General features: G+C 37.5%; 1 protein-coding gene across 1 annotated transcript in view; it reads right to left on the reverse strand.

Annotated features, from left to right (window-relative positions):
* Positions 1-13,279, reverse strand: part of CLTC (clathrin heavy chain) — a 65,870-nt gene that overhangs the window by 37,131 nt on the left and 15,460 nt on the right. Inside the window, exons 2-4 of the mRNA XM_047834027.1 lie at positions 5,016-5,223; positions 1,569-1,837; positions 851-1,012 (exon numbers count right to left, since the gene is read on the reverse strand). Coding sequence (XP_047689983.1) covers positions 851-1,012; positions 1,569-1,837; positions 5,016-5,223 — 639 coding nt within the window. The remainder of the gene's footprint in view (positions 1-850; positions 1,013-1,568; positions 1,838-5,015; positions 5,224-13,279) is intronic.

Below are 13,279 nucleotides of genomic sequence, written 5' to 3' on the forward strand. Positions count from 1 at the left end.
GTCACCATAAATCTGAATAGTACAAACAAATTAACGGGGTGCTTGGGTGGCACAGCAGATTAAGCATCCAACTCCTGATTTCAGCTCAGGTCATAATCTCTCAGTATGTGAGTTCGAGCCCTGAATGGGCTCTGTGCTGACGGCGTGGAGGCTGCTTGAGATTCTCCTTCTTTCTCTGCCCTTTCCCTGCTCACACTCTCTTGGTCTCTCTCAAAGTAAGTAAACTTAAAAAACAACAACAACATCAAAACAACTTTGGGGCACCTGGTTGTCTTAGTAGGTTAAGCCTCCAAGTTCAGCTCAGGTCTAGATCTTATGGTTTGTGAATGTGAACCCTGCATCAGGCTCTCTGCTGTCAGTGCAGAGCCCTCTTGGGATCATTCGTCCCCCTTTCTCTCTGCCCCTCCCCCACTCGTTCTCTCTCTCTCTCTCCCTCTCTCTCTCAAATAAAACATTTAAAAAAATTTTTTTTTAAAATTCATGCACAGTCCATTAAAGAAAAAAAATTAAAAATTAACAATGAAGGGTAAGACTATTTTTTTTTTAATTTTTTTTTTTCAACGTTTATTTATTTTTGGGACAGAGAGAGACAGAGCATGAACGGGGGAGGGGCAGAGAGAGAGGGAGACACAGAATCGGAAACAGGCTCCAGGCTCCGAGCCATCAGCCCAGAGCCTGACGCGGGGCTCGAACTCACGGACTGCGAGATCGTGACCCGGCTGAAGTCGGACGCTTAACCGACTGCGCCACCCAGGCGCCCCGAAGGGTAAGACTATTTTGAAATTAGAGGACTAATTAGTAGAGAGACAAAGATCAGTGCTCACTAACAACTTCCAAAGCCAAAACTTACCTTCCCTCCAGCTTGACCCCGTACTGCAAAACAAAATAACGTTGATTCTTCTGCATTTCCTTCCATCTTAAACTGCGCAAAACTAGCCGCGTGTCCTTCAATGGGCTGAGATACTTTCCTATCTACAGAATATAACTGCATAGCTCCCACCACACGATTTTGCTACAAAGGATCAAAGAGAATAAAGTTTGGAGACCCAATGAATCAATAACTCCCAGATTCATCAAGAGGTAAAATAATTAGAATGTTTTATATCACTTTTGGCAGGATTTATAATTCTTTATAATGTAGTCTCTCAATGTAGATTTGATACCTCTTCATTTAAAATTTGGCTCCAACATTACATTAAAACAATATGAATACTTAAAATGTGCTTCACATACAACCATCTCTTTACACTATCTTAAAGAATATATATTAGAAAACTCATTCTGCAATAAATGGCCATAATAAGTTCCAAATCATTCACACAGGAACTCAATATCCACTCAAACTGCAAGTAAAACCTAAACCTAAAATCACCTGGTAAGAGTACTCTGAAAACGTATTGTCAGCATAAAGCCATTAAGCTAGCAACCTTTATTTCTTAAAAAAGAAAGTCTTTCCAAATAAGTCTCATTCACCAGGACCAAGCATAGACAACCTAATTTCAAAATAAACTGCATTCTGAGAACACTCATTCTCTATACCTTTTATCAAACATCTAGAAAAATGTTACCTGTGCAGATATGCCAGTCAGAAGTAACCACTTTTGCTTTGCATCTGTACGATAATTGATAATCTGGCACCCTGCAAGGCTAGAATGGCGATCAAACATTTTCACTGGCTGAGACTCTCCTTCCATACTCCAATGATAAACTGCATTATCCGTAACAAGAGCAACCGTATTCAAAGAGATCCATTTCCAGAAAGTGACATCATCAGTCATGGTATGGGCCTTCATTTTACTTTTCATTTCAATGTTAAATATCTGAAGAGTTTTCCCAGCTAAAAACAAAATTAAGAATTGTGAGTCATTAAGAAAACAAAGTGCAGAATAAATTATTATATAGCTAGACTAGTGATTTGTAACTTTCAAACAAAATGGTTCTGTTAGGAGACTAATAACCAACTACACAAGTGACACTACTAGAGCAGCAACCTTTGTAGAGATAGCTAAGACTAAATCCACAATCTATATCTACAGCTGAAGCAAAAACTTTATTATCTCTAACAGACATTTTAAATAGATGACTGCTATACATTTCTAAATCCTAACTGAAAATGAGTCTAAAGAATAGCTCACTTAATAATCATGGAAAACAAGATTGTAGCCTTCAGGCTTTAATTAAGAAGGTTTACTTTATGCATAAATTAAGTTTGTTGCAGGTACACAGAACAAAGCAAATCTGATACAAACACATGGGGGAAAATGTCTACTTTTTAAGAGGCAGTCATCCCCCATCCAATAAAATCTTGTGGAAACTGCTTTTTGAAGGAGGATCAACCTCAACTCAGTCTTACACTACTAGCACATAAAAGAAGTGCATGCTAAAACTGGTTTAAGATACACAGGGAAAGGTGGAGGTGCCGGAGAAAAAGGAGGAGGAAACAAAGGAGGGCAGTTTCAGATGCTGTTAATATACTGGAGATAAGAACAAAATTCAAGCTTTATCCATTTAATTTGCCTTGAGTGTTAAGAGTTCACTGAGTCAGATGCAAGGGCTTATATTTCTAATTTGAAATCTGTAAGTCTGAAAAAGTGATTAGGTCTAAATTAATAGAGGTCAAAGCCCACAGCTATCACTAGGCTCTCTAACCCAGATTAGCCCTTAGAGACTAAGGAAAACTCCATTCCTGAGCCACAGAGAATCTGGCTCTTGAAGAACAAAAATTGTAAGGTAGTAGCAAGGGAGGGGTGATGGGATGGGACACAAAACATATAGCTTTGTACCATGACCCTTCTTACCACATATGTAAAAACTTCATAAAACAAAGAATGCTATTCCCATCCCACACAATATGTAAACCACAACCAGACTTGAACAATTGTTAGTTATAGTCCTGTTTATAAAAAGAAGCCAAGGATTTCCCTTCAGAGGGAAGCAGTATTGGGGAATGACTTATTTTCCTCTGCTGCCTTTCCCAATCCCTAATCAGACTTTTATTGTTTTGTTTTGTTTTTTTAACACAAGAGGGGTTGGAGTTAATATATGTAGGGTGATTTGGTGGAAGAGGGTGAGGGTTAACAGCTTAACTCTGTAGTGTAGACATATAGGCACAAATCTATAATGCTATTACAATGCTCTGAAAATCTTTCCAATTTATTCTTTTTATATAACAGGACAATAACTAATACAATCTAATTTAAGATAACTCACCATCTGCACACATAAGAAAGCATTAAGAAATGTGATAAGATAACAATAACATTAAAAATAGAAAAGAACTGTGAGAAAATTAAAATGATGGCCTTTTAATAGAGAGGTGTGAGAGGTGCTACGCAGTTGAATCTAAATTCTTTAAGGAGGCTGAAGGGAGCTTAATACCTTAAAGTATAATATGTGGACTGTTTAACAGAAGCAATTGTTTTATAGCTTGCTGCTATAAAACATACGTCCCTAAGTGAAAGCTGGGACCTTTCCTTAAGATGAGATCAACAACTCCTATCTTGGATATGTTAATGGTGACGTAGTTATTTGAATATGCTTGCCCCCAACCCTGCATTTAATCCCTAACCAGTATTACTACTAAATACAAAGTTTAAATAATGTGAAGAAAATCTGTTTAAACACTTCAGCACCTTTAACAACTCACCTAACAAATTTATCAAGAAATTACTAGGAACCTAAAGCCTCCTCCTACTACCAAGAAGAAAAACAATAAAGCAAAGTATAGACAGTTGAATGCCTTTAGAGTCAGCCAGCTTGTCACTTAGCCTTCTCATAAACTACTGTTTGAAAGGGCTGGGACACCTGGGTGGCTCAGTCTGTTAGCATCCAGCTTCAGCTCAGGTCATGATCTCACAGTTCGTGAGCTCGAGACCCACATCAAGCTCTATGCTGATAGCGAGGAGCCTGCTTTGGATCCTCTGTTTCCCTCTCTCTCTGCACCACTTTCTCTTTCTTTCTCTTTCTCTCTCTCTCAAAAATAAACACACATTTGGGGCACCTACGTGGTTCAGTCAGTTAAGCGTCTGACTCTGGATCTCAGCTCAGGTCACAATCTCCCAGTTCATGAGTTTGAGCCCAACACGGGACTCAAACTCACGAACTTGCTGTCAGTGCAGAGCCTGCTTGGGATTATCTTTCTCCTTTGCTTTCTGCCCATCCCTGCCCTCTCATGTTCTCTCTCAAATATTAAAATAAAATAATAAGCATTTTTTAATTAAAAAAAGGGGGGTCAATTACATTCTCATTCTATAGTTCAAAGGAAAAAAATTAAGATAGTCTCCCAGACAGTATGAGGTTCTTTGAACTGCTTGGACTGATAGGTTGTACAGTTCTGTACTGTGTGACACTAAAGAGTTACTTTGAATAAACTCTAATACCCTTGATTCCAAAGCTTTAATACCCATCTACATATACATATACTTCTAATAATCAGTGTAAATGTAAAACATTTCTCTTAAAAAGTAGGCTTCACACTCAATGTGAGGCTTACACTTATGACCCTGAGATCAACAGTTGACATGTTCTACTGACTGAGCCAGCCAGGCACCCAATTCAAGACATTTTTAGAACTTGACAATCTAAATGAAACACACACCTGAAGTATAAAAAAAGGCACAACATAAATGTTAAGTTTATCTTCGTAACAAAATCTTGCAATGTTTAAGTGCTAATATTAAAGCATATTTTATTTCAGGATATGAATCACTAATTTGTCTTCTGTAGATGGATTTATGTACTTAGCATAGTCTTATCACACTGGAGGTACAAAATTTAAATTCATTAAATCTAAAACTCAAAATTTTTCCAAACAGATCTATGCTGAATAGAAAGACATTTCACAGAAACATACCAAGTCATGAAAGTAGTTAAAATCAAATTTAGAAATAGCTTCAAGTTTGCAGATTTAACCAAATGTAATATACAAAAAAAGGTAGATCCTTTTATTGTATTTGAATAAATTATACATAGGGAAGGAAAAAAAGGAAAGAAAACCACCCCACAATCTTTTATACCTTTCAATGCAATTACTTTGCTTGCTGGATTCATGATGGCGCTGTCTGCTGAAATTGGTCTTCGAATTGGATTACTTGGGTCATTCATATCAATGATTACCACCTGGGCCTGCTCTCCTACTTTCTCTCTAATGCAGATGAATTTGTCTGACTCCATAGTTAGGGTACTGAAGCCAATATTTGCTGGGTTTATACCCAGATTCTGGAGCTGGGGAAAAAAACCAAAAACATAATAAGTCATGTTACAAAGTGAATCAGAAAGACTTGATATTCACGTATTGTCATTACCTCATTTAACCATTAATGCTTCAAGGTCAACAGTAACAACTCTGTTATTCATTCAAATGAGGCTATTGATGGACCTTCAGTTCTTCCAACAAATACAGCATTCAACTATTTTATTATAACCTTGTAGTTATAACTAGAGATATGTTAACTATGTGGTTATAACTAAGAGGCAGAACAAATACATAAAAAGGTAAAGGAAACAGCTACCTTTTGTGGTTCAGGGGATTTGAGGTCATTGACCTTTTTTGGTTTAAGGTCTGTCCTCCCTTACCCCCTTCAATATTCAGCAGTCATTTGCTCACAAGTACTGCATTTTAGGAATCTGAAAATTAACTTCAGCATAAAAAGAGATTTAAAACTTCAGAGTTCTTATGTAAAGGAACTAACAAAAGCAGACACGTAAACAATTGGCAATGCTTTGCCAAAAGCGCCAAAACAAAGATATGTAAGAGGGACCTGGTTAAAGGGGGCCCACAGCTAAGGGAATGTGTCCAAGGAAGGTAGAAAAGAGAATGCTCAACAGAAGAACAAATACTAAGGTCCAGAGATATGACTATGAAAGGCTTGCGGAGCAAAGAACTAAAACTGATAAGCTGAATGTATCCCAGTAAGAATCCTGAATGTCTCCAAAGGCAAAGGAAGCTACTTAAGGGTTTTTACAAGGAAAATAATGGAATCAGATTTGCTTTGTATATTAAGAAGATATTAAAGTATTTGCTAAATAAATATAGAGAATCTAAAGATGGTAGGTTTTTGAAAACCACGTAAGTGTGTGAGAAAAAGGCACTTGCTAGAAGGTCTCTACCAGAGTGGGTCATTAATATTCTGGTGCCTAAATGTAGTCTAACAGATTAAGTCCCGCTAAAAAGTTACTGAAGGTTTCATTAGCCTTGGCCATTTTTTTTTCCTTTTTTCCAACGGATAATAAATTCACATGGAACAAAATCCAAAGCAAAATTAAAAAGCCCGCGCACACACACACACACGTCTTCCTTCTGACCGTGACCGCCCAGATATCCAATTTTCCTCCCCAGAGACCACCATTGTCACTACTCTCTTATGGACTGGCCTGAGCCAAGTTAACTGTATTTTATCTAAATTCTTTTGTCAAATTCTGCCAATCACACTTAGTAATAACTAGGCCGGCTTCTGAATAAAATAAAACATAAGATTAAGAGACTACATTTTATTTTCACTTCAACGACTGCAAGCACAACCAGTTACAAAGTGTAGTTACAATAACTTAGTTACTGAATACCAGGGCAAGGAGTCAAGCAATAGTCTAACTATTAATACAAACATGATAATAAAGTAGAAGATTAACTACCTTTACAAATTCAAGTATATGCTGCAATGCAAGGCAAGTATACAAGCTGATAAATAATTTGTAATAAATTTGGTTAAAATAAAATCTTAGGAATTATTAACTTTCATTTCTTCATGACTTTAACTTTTGTAGTAACTTTTAGGTCCAGAACTAATGAAGGAAGATAAATGAGGACCCCAACCACATACGAAGGGATTGTTGGTGGGCTTCAGAAGGCCTTATACAAAACAAGTTGTCCACTAGTTTCAAAGATATAGACATCTATTTTTCTGAGTGGATGGGTCCTCAGACTTATGTAATTTTCTTTTTATTTATTTATTTTTGAGAGAGAGAGAGAGGGAGAGAGAGAGAGAGAGAGAGAGGGAGGGAGGGAGGGAGGGAGGGAGGGAGAGAAAGCGAGAGCAGAGGAGGGGCAGAGAGAGAGGGAGAAAGAAAATCCCAAGCAGGCTCCACACTGTCATGTGGGGGTCCATCTTATGAGCCATGAGATCACGACCTGAGCTGAAATCAAGAGTCAAATGCTTAACTGACTGAGCCACCCAGGCGGCCCTGTAGGGGAATTTTAACCTGTTAATAGTGAATATTTGACATCAAAACATACTGGCTCATATGTAATAGTAAATAAATTAATCTTCATTGTAGAAGTATCCACGAAGTTGGACACTTAACCAACTGAGCTACCCAGGCGCCCCTCCATTGTAACCTTTCTAGTAATTGTGGAGAAAAAATTCTAATGGCTTACAGACCACCCAGAACTATATGTGTAAGAGCAACATGTTATCTTCTAAACTATTCTGTAAAAGAAGAATTCTGGGTTTCTAAGTCACTATAGCAAGCATTCACATAAGACAATTTTGAGCTTCAATTGTCACAGCTTAAGTCCTCGAATGTTGAGAAAGAGTAAAAACTAATAGTGTGGGTCAAATAGTAACTAACTGAATCTCAAATTACTCTTCAGAGGCAGGTGCAAGACAACTATAAGAAAAGAAACTATTAGGAAAGACAGTAGAGGAAGAAAAAAAGAAAGTCAAGAAATCTGTGTTTCTTACTTCCCAGCTAGGTCCCCGAATAAATGTAGTCAGAAAAGCATGTTGTCAACAGTAGGCACTGACCTCCAACCTCAGGGTTGTTTTATTTGAAGAAAAAGCAGATTTGGTTACAAATGGATGAGGTTCTTGCACTCCTTGCAATCTATGTAATCCTCATATTTTTCTCATTCTTCATTTACACATTCTACCAAGAAAGCTATGCATATATATTTTTTATCTTTTCTACCAAGAATGTCCTAGTGCTATTCAAAATACTCCATATGAAATAGCCATGCTTTATTTAAAACACAAAGTTAAACAAAAGGCAAGTGTCAAGCTCTCACCAATTCCACATGTTTAAACATTTTATTTTTATTTTTTTTTTAATTATTTTTTTTTCAACGTTTATTTATTTTTGGGACAGAGAGAGACAGAGCATGAACGGGGGAGGGGCAGAGAGAGAGGGAGACACAGAATCGGAAACAGGCTCCAGGCTCCGGGCCATCAGCCCAGAGCCCGACGCGGGGCTCGAACTCACGGACCGCGAGATCGTGACCTGGCTGAAGCCGGACACTTAACCGACTGCGCCACCCAGGCGCCCCCGTTTAAACATTTTAAAAAGCATACATAATCAATGCCCATTTATACAACTACATAGGAAACTGCTCCTTCCTACAAAGTCTCTCCCAGTTGTTAAGTGACAGAACTTCAAGTGACATATTCCTATCAGTTCAGAGAAAGTTACATTTGACTCTACTTCTTCAAATAAGATCAGTAAGATTTTTTTCCTTACTAGTGATCCTTTTTCAGTGAGAGTGCTCAGAATACTCACCAATTCTTCCCATATTTTCCCATGACATATTCAAAAGGGAAAGATCCCAAAACACACAGTAATAGGGCAAGTCACCATCATTAACAGTGAATCACTGGGTTCTACTGGAATCAGTATTGCACTACATGCTAACTTGGATGTAAATTAAAAATATATATATAAGTAAATAAAAAAATAAAAGGGTTATACTAGACAACTATGTCTACTAATATCTATATAGATTAAACTTTTAAAATGCGACAATGGGGGTGCACCTGGGTGGCTCAGTTCTTCTAAGCATCCAATCCTTGGTTTTGGCTCAGGCCATGATCTCACGGTTCTTGAGTTTGAGCCCCGCATGGGGCTCTGTGCTGGCAGTGCAGAGCCTGCTTGGGATTTTCTGTGTCTCCTCTCTCTCAGCCCCTCCCCTCCACTTGTGTGCTCGGTCTCTCTCTCTCTCAAAAATAAATAAACTTAAAAAAAAAAAAAGCAAGAATGTTTTTTAAAAAGTTTTTATTTATTTTTTTTAGAGAGAGAGAGAGAGCACCTGCAAGCAAATGGGGGAGAGGGAGAGAAAGAGAATCCCAAGCAGGCTCCACAACCCTCAAAAAAGGTTTTATTTTCAAACACCACAAGCCATACAAAATTCTTAGCCAATTATAAAGGTCTCATGGTATCTGAGCAATCTACCACAGAAACTGTGCAACAATCCACTAATAAACTCAGAGGGCATATGAGTCTCCAAACTTGCAGCAATTTTCAGAGAATACATAATAATATCCAAATTCTGGCTACATTTTTTTATATTCTCAATTGACAGAATGTTGCTACTATTGAAAATGGGGATATTGTTTTGACATATGCTTGGAAATTTCTAGTAAGAATTTCTTTAACTTCAAAAAACTTATACTTTTTATTATAAATTAAAAAGAATATGGAGTTGGGGCAGTAGCTCAATCGGTTAAGGGTCTGACTCTTGATTTCTGCTCAGGTTGGTGAGATGGAGCCCCCTGTCGGGCTCCACGCTGACAGCACAGAACCTGCTTGGGATTCTCTCTCTCCCCCTCCCCCACTCTCACTCACTCTCTCTAAATAAACTTAAAAAAAATTTTTAATTAAAAATATGGAATCAATAAACTTAGGTCCAAGAAAAGGGGTTACTTATTTTTTTTTAATAGTTATATGCATATGGCAAAGTATTCAAACAGCACAAAAGGGTATACTGAGAAGTGACCCACCTATGCTTCCAGTAATACCTCTCTCCCCCCAGCAATTAGAGATGCTTTTCCATCTTAGAGACAACCTATGTATATGAAAGTATAGATTTCCATCCTTCCTTTAAACAAAGAAAAACAAAAGACTAATTGCAGATGCACAAAACCATACAAATTATCAACTTCTCTGAAAACCAACTCAAATGTTGCAATTCGTTTCCTTTCCACACTACATTCTGGGCACTGGTCCATAAGTGCATATTGTAGGGCCTGACACTTAAGCCTAGATTAGTTTCCAAAAAGTTAAGTCAATGTATTGTTAATCAGCCAAACCAAAACTCTGGAGAATCCTGGAGTTACATTTTAGAAATGATACAAAAATGTTTCTTCTTCCCTCTCCTCTCCCTCTCACCCCAATTTGGATTAACATGCCTGGGGGCGGTGGGAGGTGTGGGGTGTGGGGGGCTTGGGGGGGGGTGGGGACACTACATTTCTAGTTTTTGTAGTAAGGCATATGGATAGTATTTCAGACCCCCTATTATCTAGAGAACACAGAACGTTCTTCACTCAACTAGACAATTACTATAAAAATATATAACATTGATTATAAAGTACAAGTGCCATTCAAAATTAGTTCGTTCTGTAGATTCTTCATAAGGACAAAACGTCTGGATTTTAGTGCCAGTTTTGTCACTTCGATGATCATGGGCTAATCAGTTATCTGTGTACCTGTTTCCTCCTCTGGAACATCTGAGATAACAGTACCTCCCAGAATTGTGTTTAATGTAGAGCACTTAGAACAATGTCTGACACACAGTAAAGGCTCAATAGATACTTTTAGAACACACAACTCAAGAGTACTTAGGCTCAAGATTAGCTTTTCTTGTATTGCATTTATCTACTTAATTCAGCTGTCCTACAGGTTGGATGTAACTCTGGGTGTGAATATCTTTTGACTACTGATAATAGATTAGTGGTCTCTGGGTGCTAAACTTACTCAGACACTGTGAAATGCCATTTTTTTCCTTTTTAAAGAATAGGAAATTACACTCAACAAACTTTCAATTCTGTTCTTTAATTTGCCTAAAGTTAGGTAGAAACCAAAATCTTCAAAACCATGTAACATGGAACCATGTAACATTTTCAAAGTAAGTAACCCTATTTTATTTTAATTCCTTTTTTTAGGTGCGCCATGGAACACTGCTAAAGCTTTCTAACAAACTTGGCGAATATGCTCTACCACCTTTGCTGAGGGAGCAAGTTGGGAAAGCTAACCAAACAGATGGCATAAGGTCAGTACCATCAAAAATTCTCTTTAGCCTAAAGAGCTCAATACTAAAAAAAAAAAACAAAAAAAAAAAAAAAACAAAAAAAAAACCAAACAAACAAAAAAAAACAACCAGAAGTTAAAATGTAAAGCAACCATAGAATTTCACTCTTCAATGTGCAGAAAAGCTTAGGCCACCTGGTTAAAAGACACACACGCACCTCTATACTACACCTTTCCAAAACCAGAGTTTCCCAATGTTTCCTAATCGGCCCATACCACATAATTCCAAGTCGATTCATCCAACTAAATTTAAGTTCTTCAAATAAAAGAACTTTCTTAAAGAGTGAAAGCCTCTTCCATCTTTGCTCTTCAATATGTCTAACTAATGTTATAGAGGCAAGAATGATCTTACAGAAAGATAGCATTTCTTTTATAATATGTATACTTTTCAGGACAATTATAAATTAAAAGAGGTTCATGAAATCAGGAGTCCACACTAGTATAAATAAAAAAATAATAATTAACAAAAAATGAAAAACTGTTCCTTATAGGGGCACCTGTGTGGCTCAGTTGGTTAAGTGTCCGACTTCGGCTCAGGTCATGATCTCGCGGTTTGTGTGTTCAAGCCCCGCGTTGGGCTCTGTGCTGACAGCTCAGAGCCTGGAGCCTGCTTCAGATTCTGTGTCTCTCGGTCTCTCAGCCCCTCCCCTGCTCATGCTCTGTCTCTCTCTGTCTCTCAATAATAAACATAAAAAAAAAAAAAAAAATTAAAAAAAAAAAAAAAAAAAAAAAAAAGAAAAACTGTTCCTTATAAAGAAAGCAAACTTAAAAACAGTGAAAGACCAGGGCGCCTGGGTGGCTCAGTCCCTTAAGCATCTGGCTTCAGCTCAGGCGATGATCTCGCAGTTTGTGAGTTTGAGCCCCACACTGGGCTCTGTGCTAACAGCTCAGAGCCTGGATCCTGCTTCAGATTCGGTATCTCCTCCTCTCTCTGTCCCTCCCATGCTCATGCTCTGTCTCTGTCTCTGTCTCTCAATAATAAATAAAAGTTAAAAAAAAAAAAATTCTCAAAAAGTGGTGAAAGACCAATCAATAGAATTTTTAAACAGTCACTCTTTTGCAAGTATCACAATAACTGATTCAGAGAAGACTCATCAATGGATACTAAAATTAATGGATGAAATTTTGAGGAATGACATATTTACATAGTTTCACGGTATTTCCTAAGACACTTGGGGAAAAGAGATTCAGAGTGAAGAAACCTGTCAGACACAACCTTCATCAAACAAAGTTAATACCACCAGCAATGGGTCAAATCAACAGTATGTTTCCTGATATGATGAAGTACAAAGAACACATTACTTCTGTGGTATTCTTGCTGAAAGTACATAACATGGACTAATCACGAGGACCCATTTTTGAGGAATCAAAATTGAGGAACATTAACAAAACAAGTGATGTATACTTTTTCAGAAATATCTATGTTTTAAAATACAGAGTTCCAGTCTGGCTCTGGGCTGACAACACAGAGCCTGCTTGGGATTCTCTCTTTCCTTCTCTGCCTACCACCTCCCACTAGCGTTCTCCCCCTGCCCCTCTCTCTTTCTCTCAAAAAAATGAACTTAAAAAAATAAATAAGAGCGCCCGGATGGCTCAATTTGTTGAGTGTGCAACTCATGATTTTCACTCAGGTCATGATCTCAAGGTTTGAGGAATACAGCCCTGTGTCAGGCTCTACACTGACAGCACAAAACCTGCTCGGGATTCTCTCTCTCTCTTGCACTTTCTCTCAAAATAAATTAAAAATTTTTTTTCTTATTTTCTAAAGACGTATACTGAAGTATTTAGGAAAGGTCATGATGGCTTGAATCTCTTTAAAATGTTTAAAACAAAAGAAACACATATAGCAAAATATTAAAAATCTAGATGACTGGGTATATGCCTCTCCCCAGTTCTTATATGAAAGCTTCCTATTTTTTTCAAGTTTTTAAAAAGGGATTAATTTCTATTCTCTTACAAGGTTACAGAAATTGAAAACTAAATGTATAAGGATCAGATTTATTAGGCAATTTACCTGTAGGGCAGGAAGGAACAATACAACTTTCAAAAGGTAAAGATGAAAATCAAACCAAAGAATGATGTAATTCAAGTTAGTTATACTCTAAAGGAGTTGTCCAATCAGAACAAGGATTTGTCGCACTGTCCAAGACCGAAACGACTGGTCACGTGCAACTATTCAATTTTAAGTATATAGAATTTAATATTCAGTTCTCCAGTCACACTACGCACATTTCGAGTACTCAACAGCCACATGTGACTACTACTG

Source organism: Prionailurus viverrinus, chromosome E1 (genome assembly GCF_022837055.1).
Source record: "Prionailurus viverrinus isolate Anna chromosome E1, UM_Priviv_1.0, whole genome shotgun sequence".
In the NCBI taxonomy this organism is placed as follows: domain Eukaryota; kingdom Metazoa; phylum Chordata; class Mammalia; order Carnivora; family Felidae; genus Prionailurus; species Prionailurus viverrinus.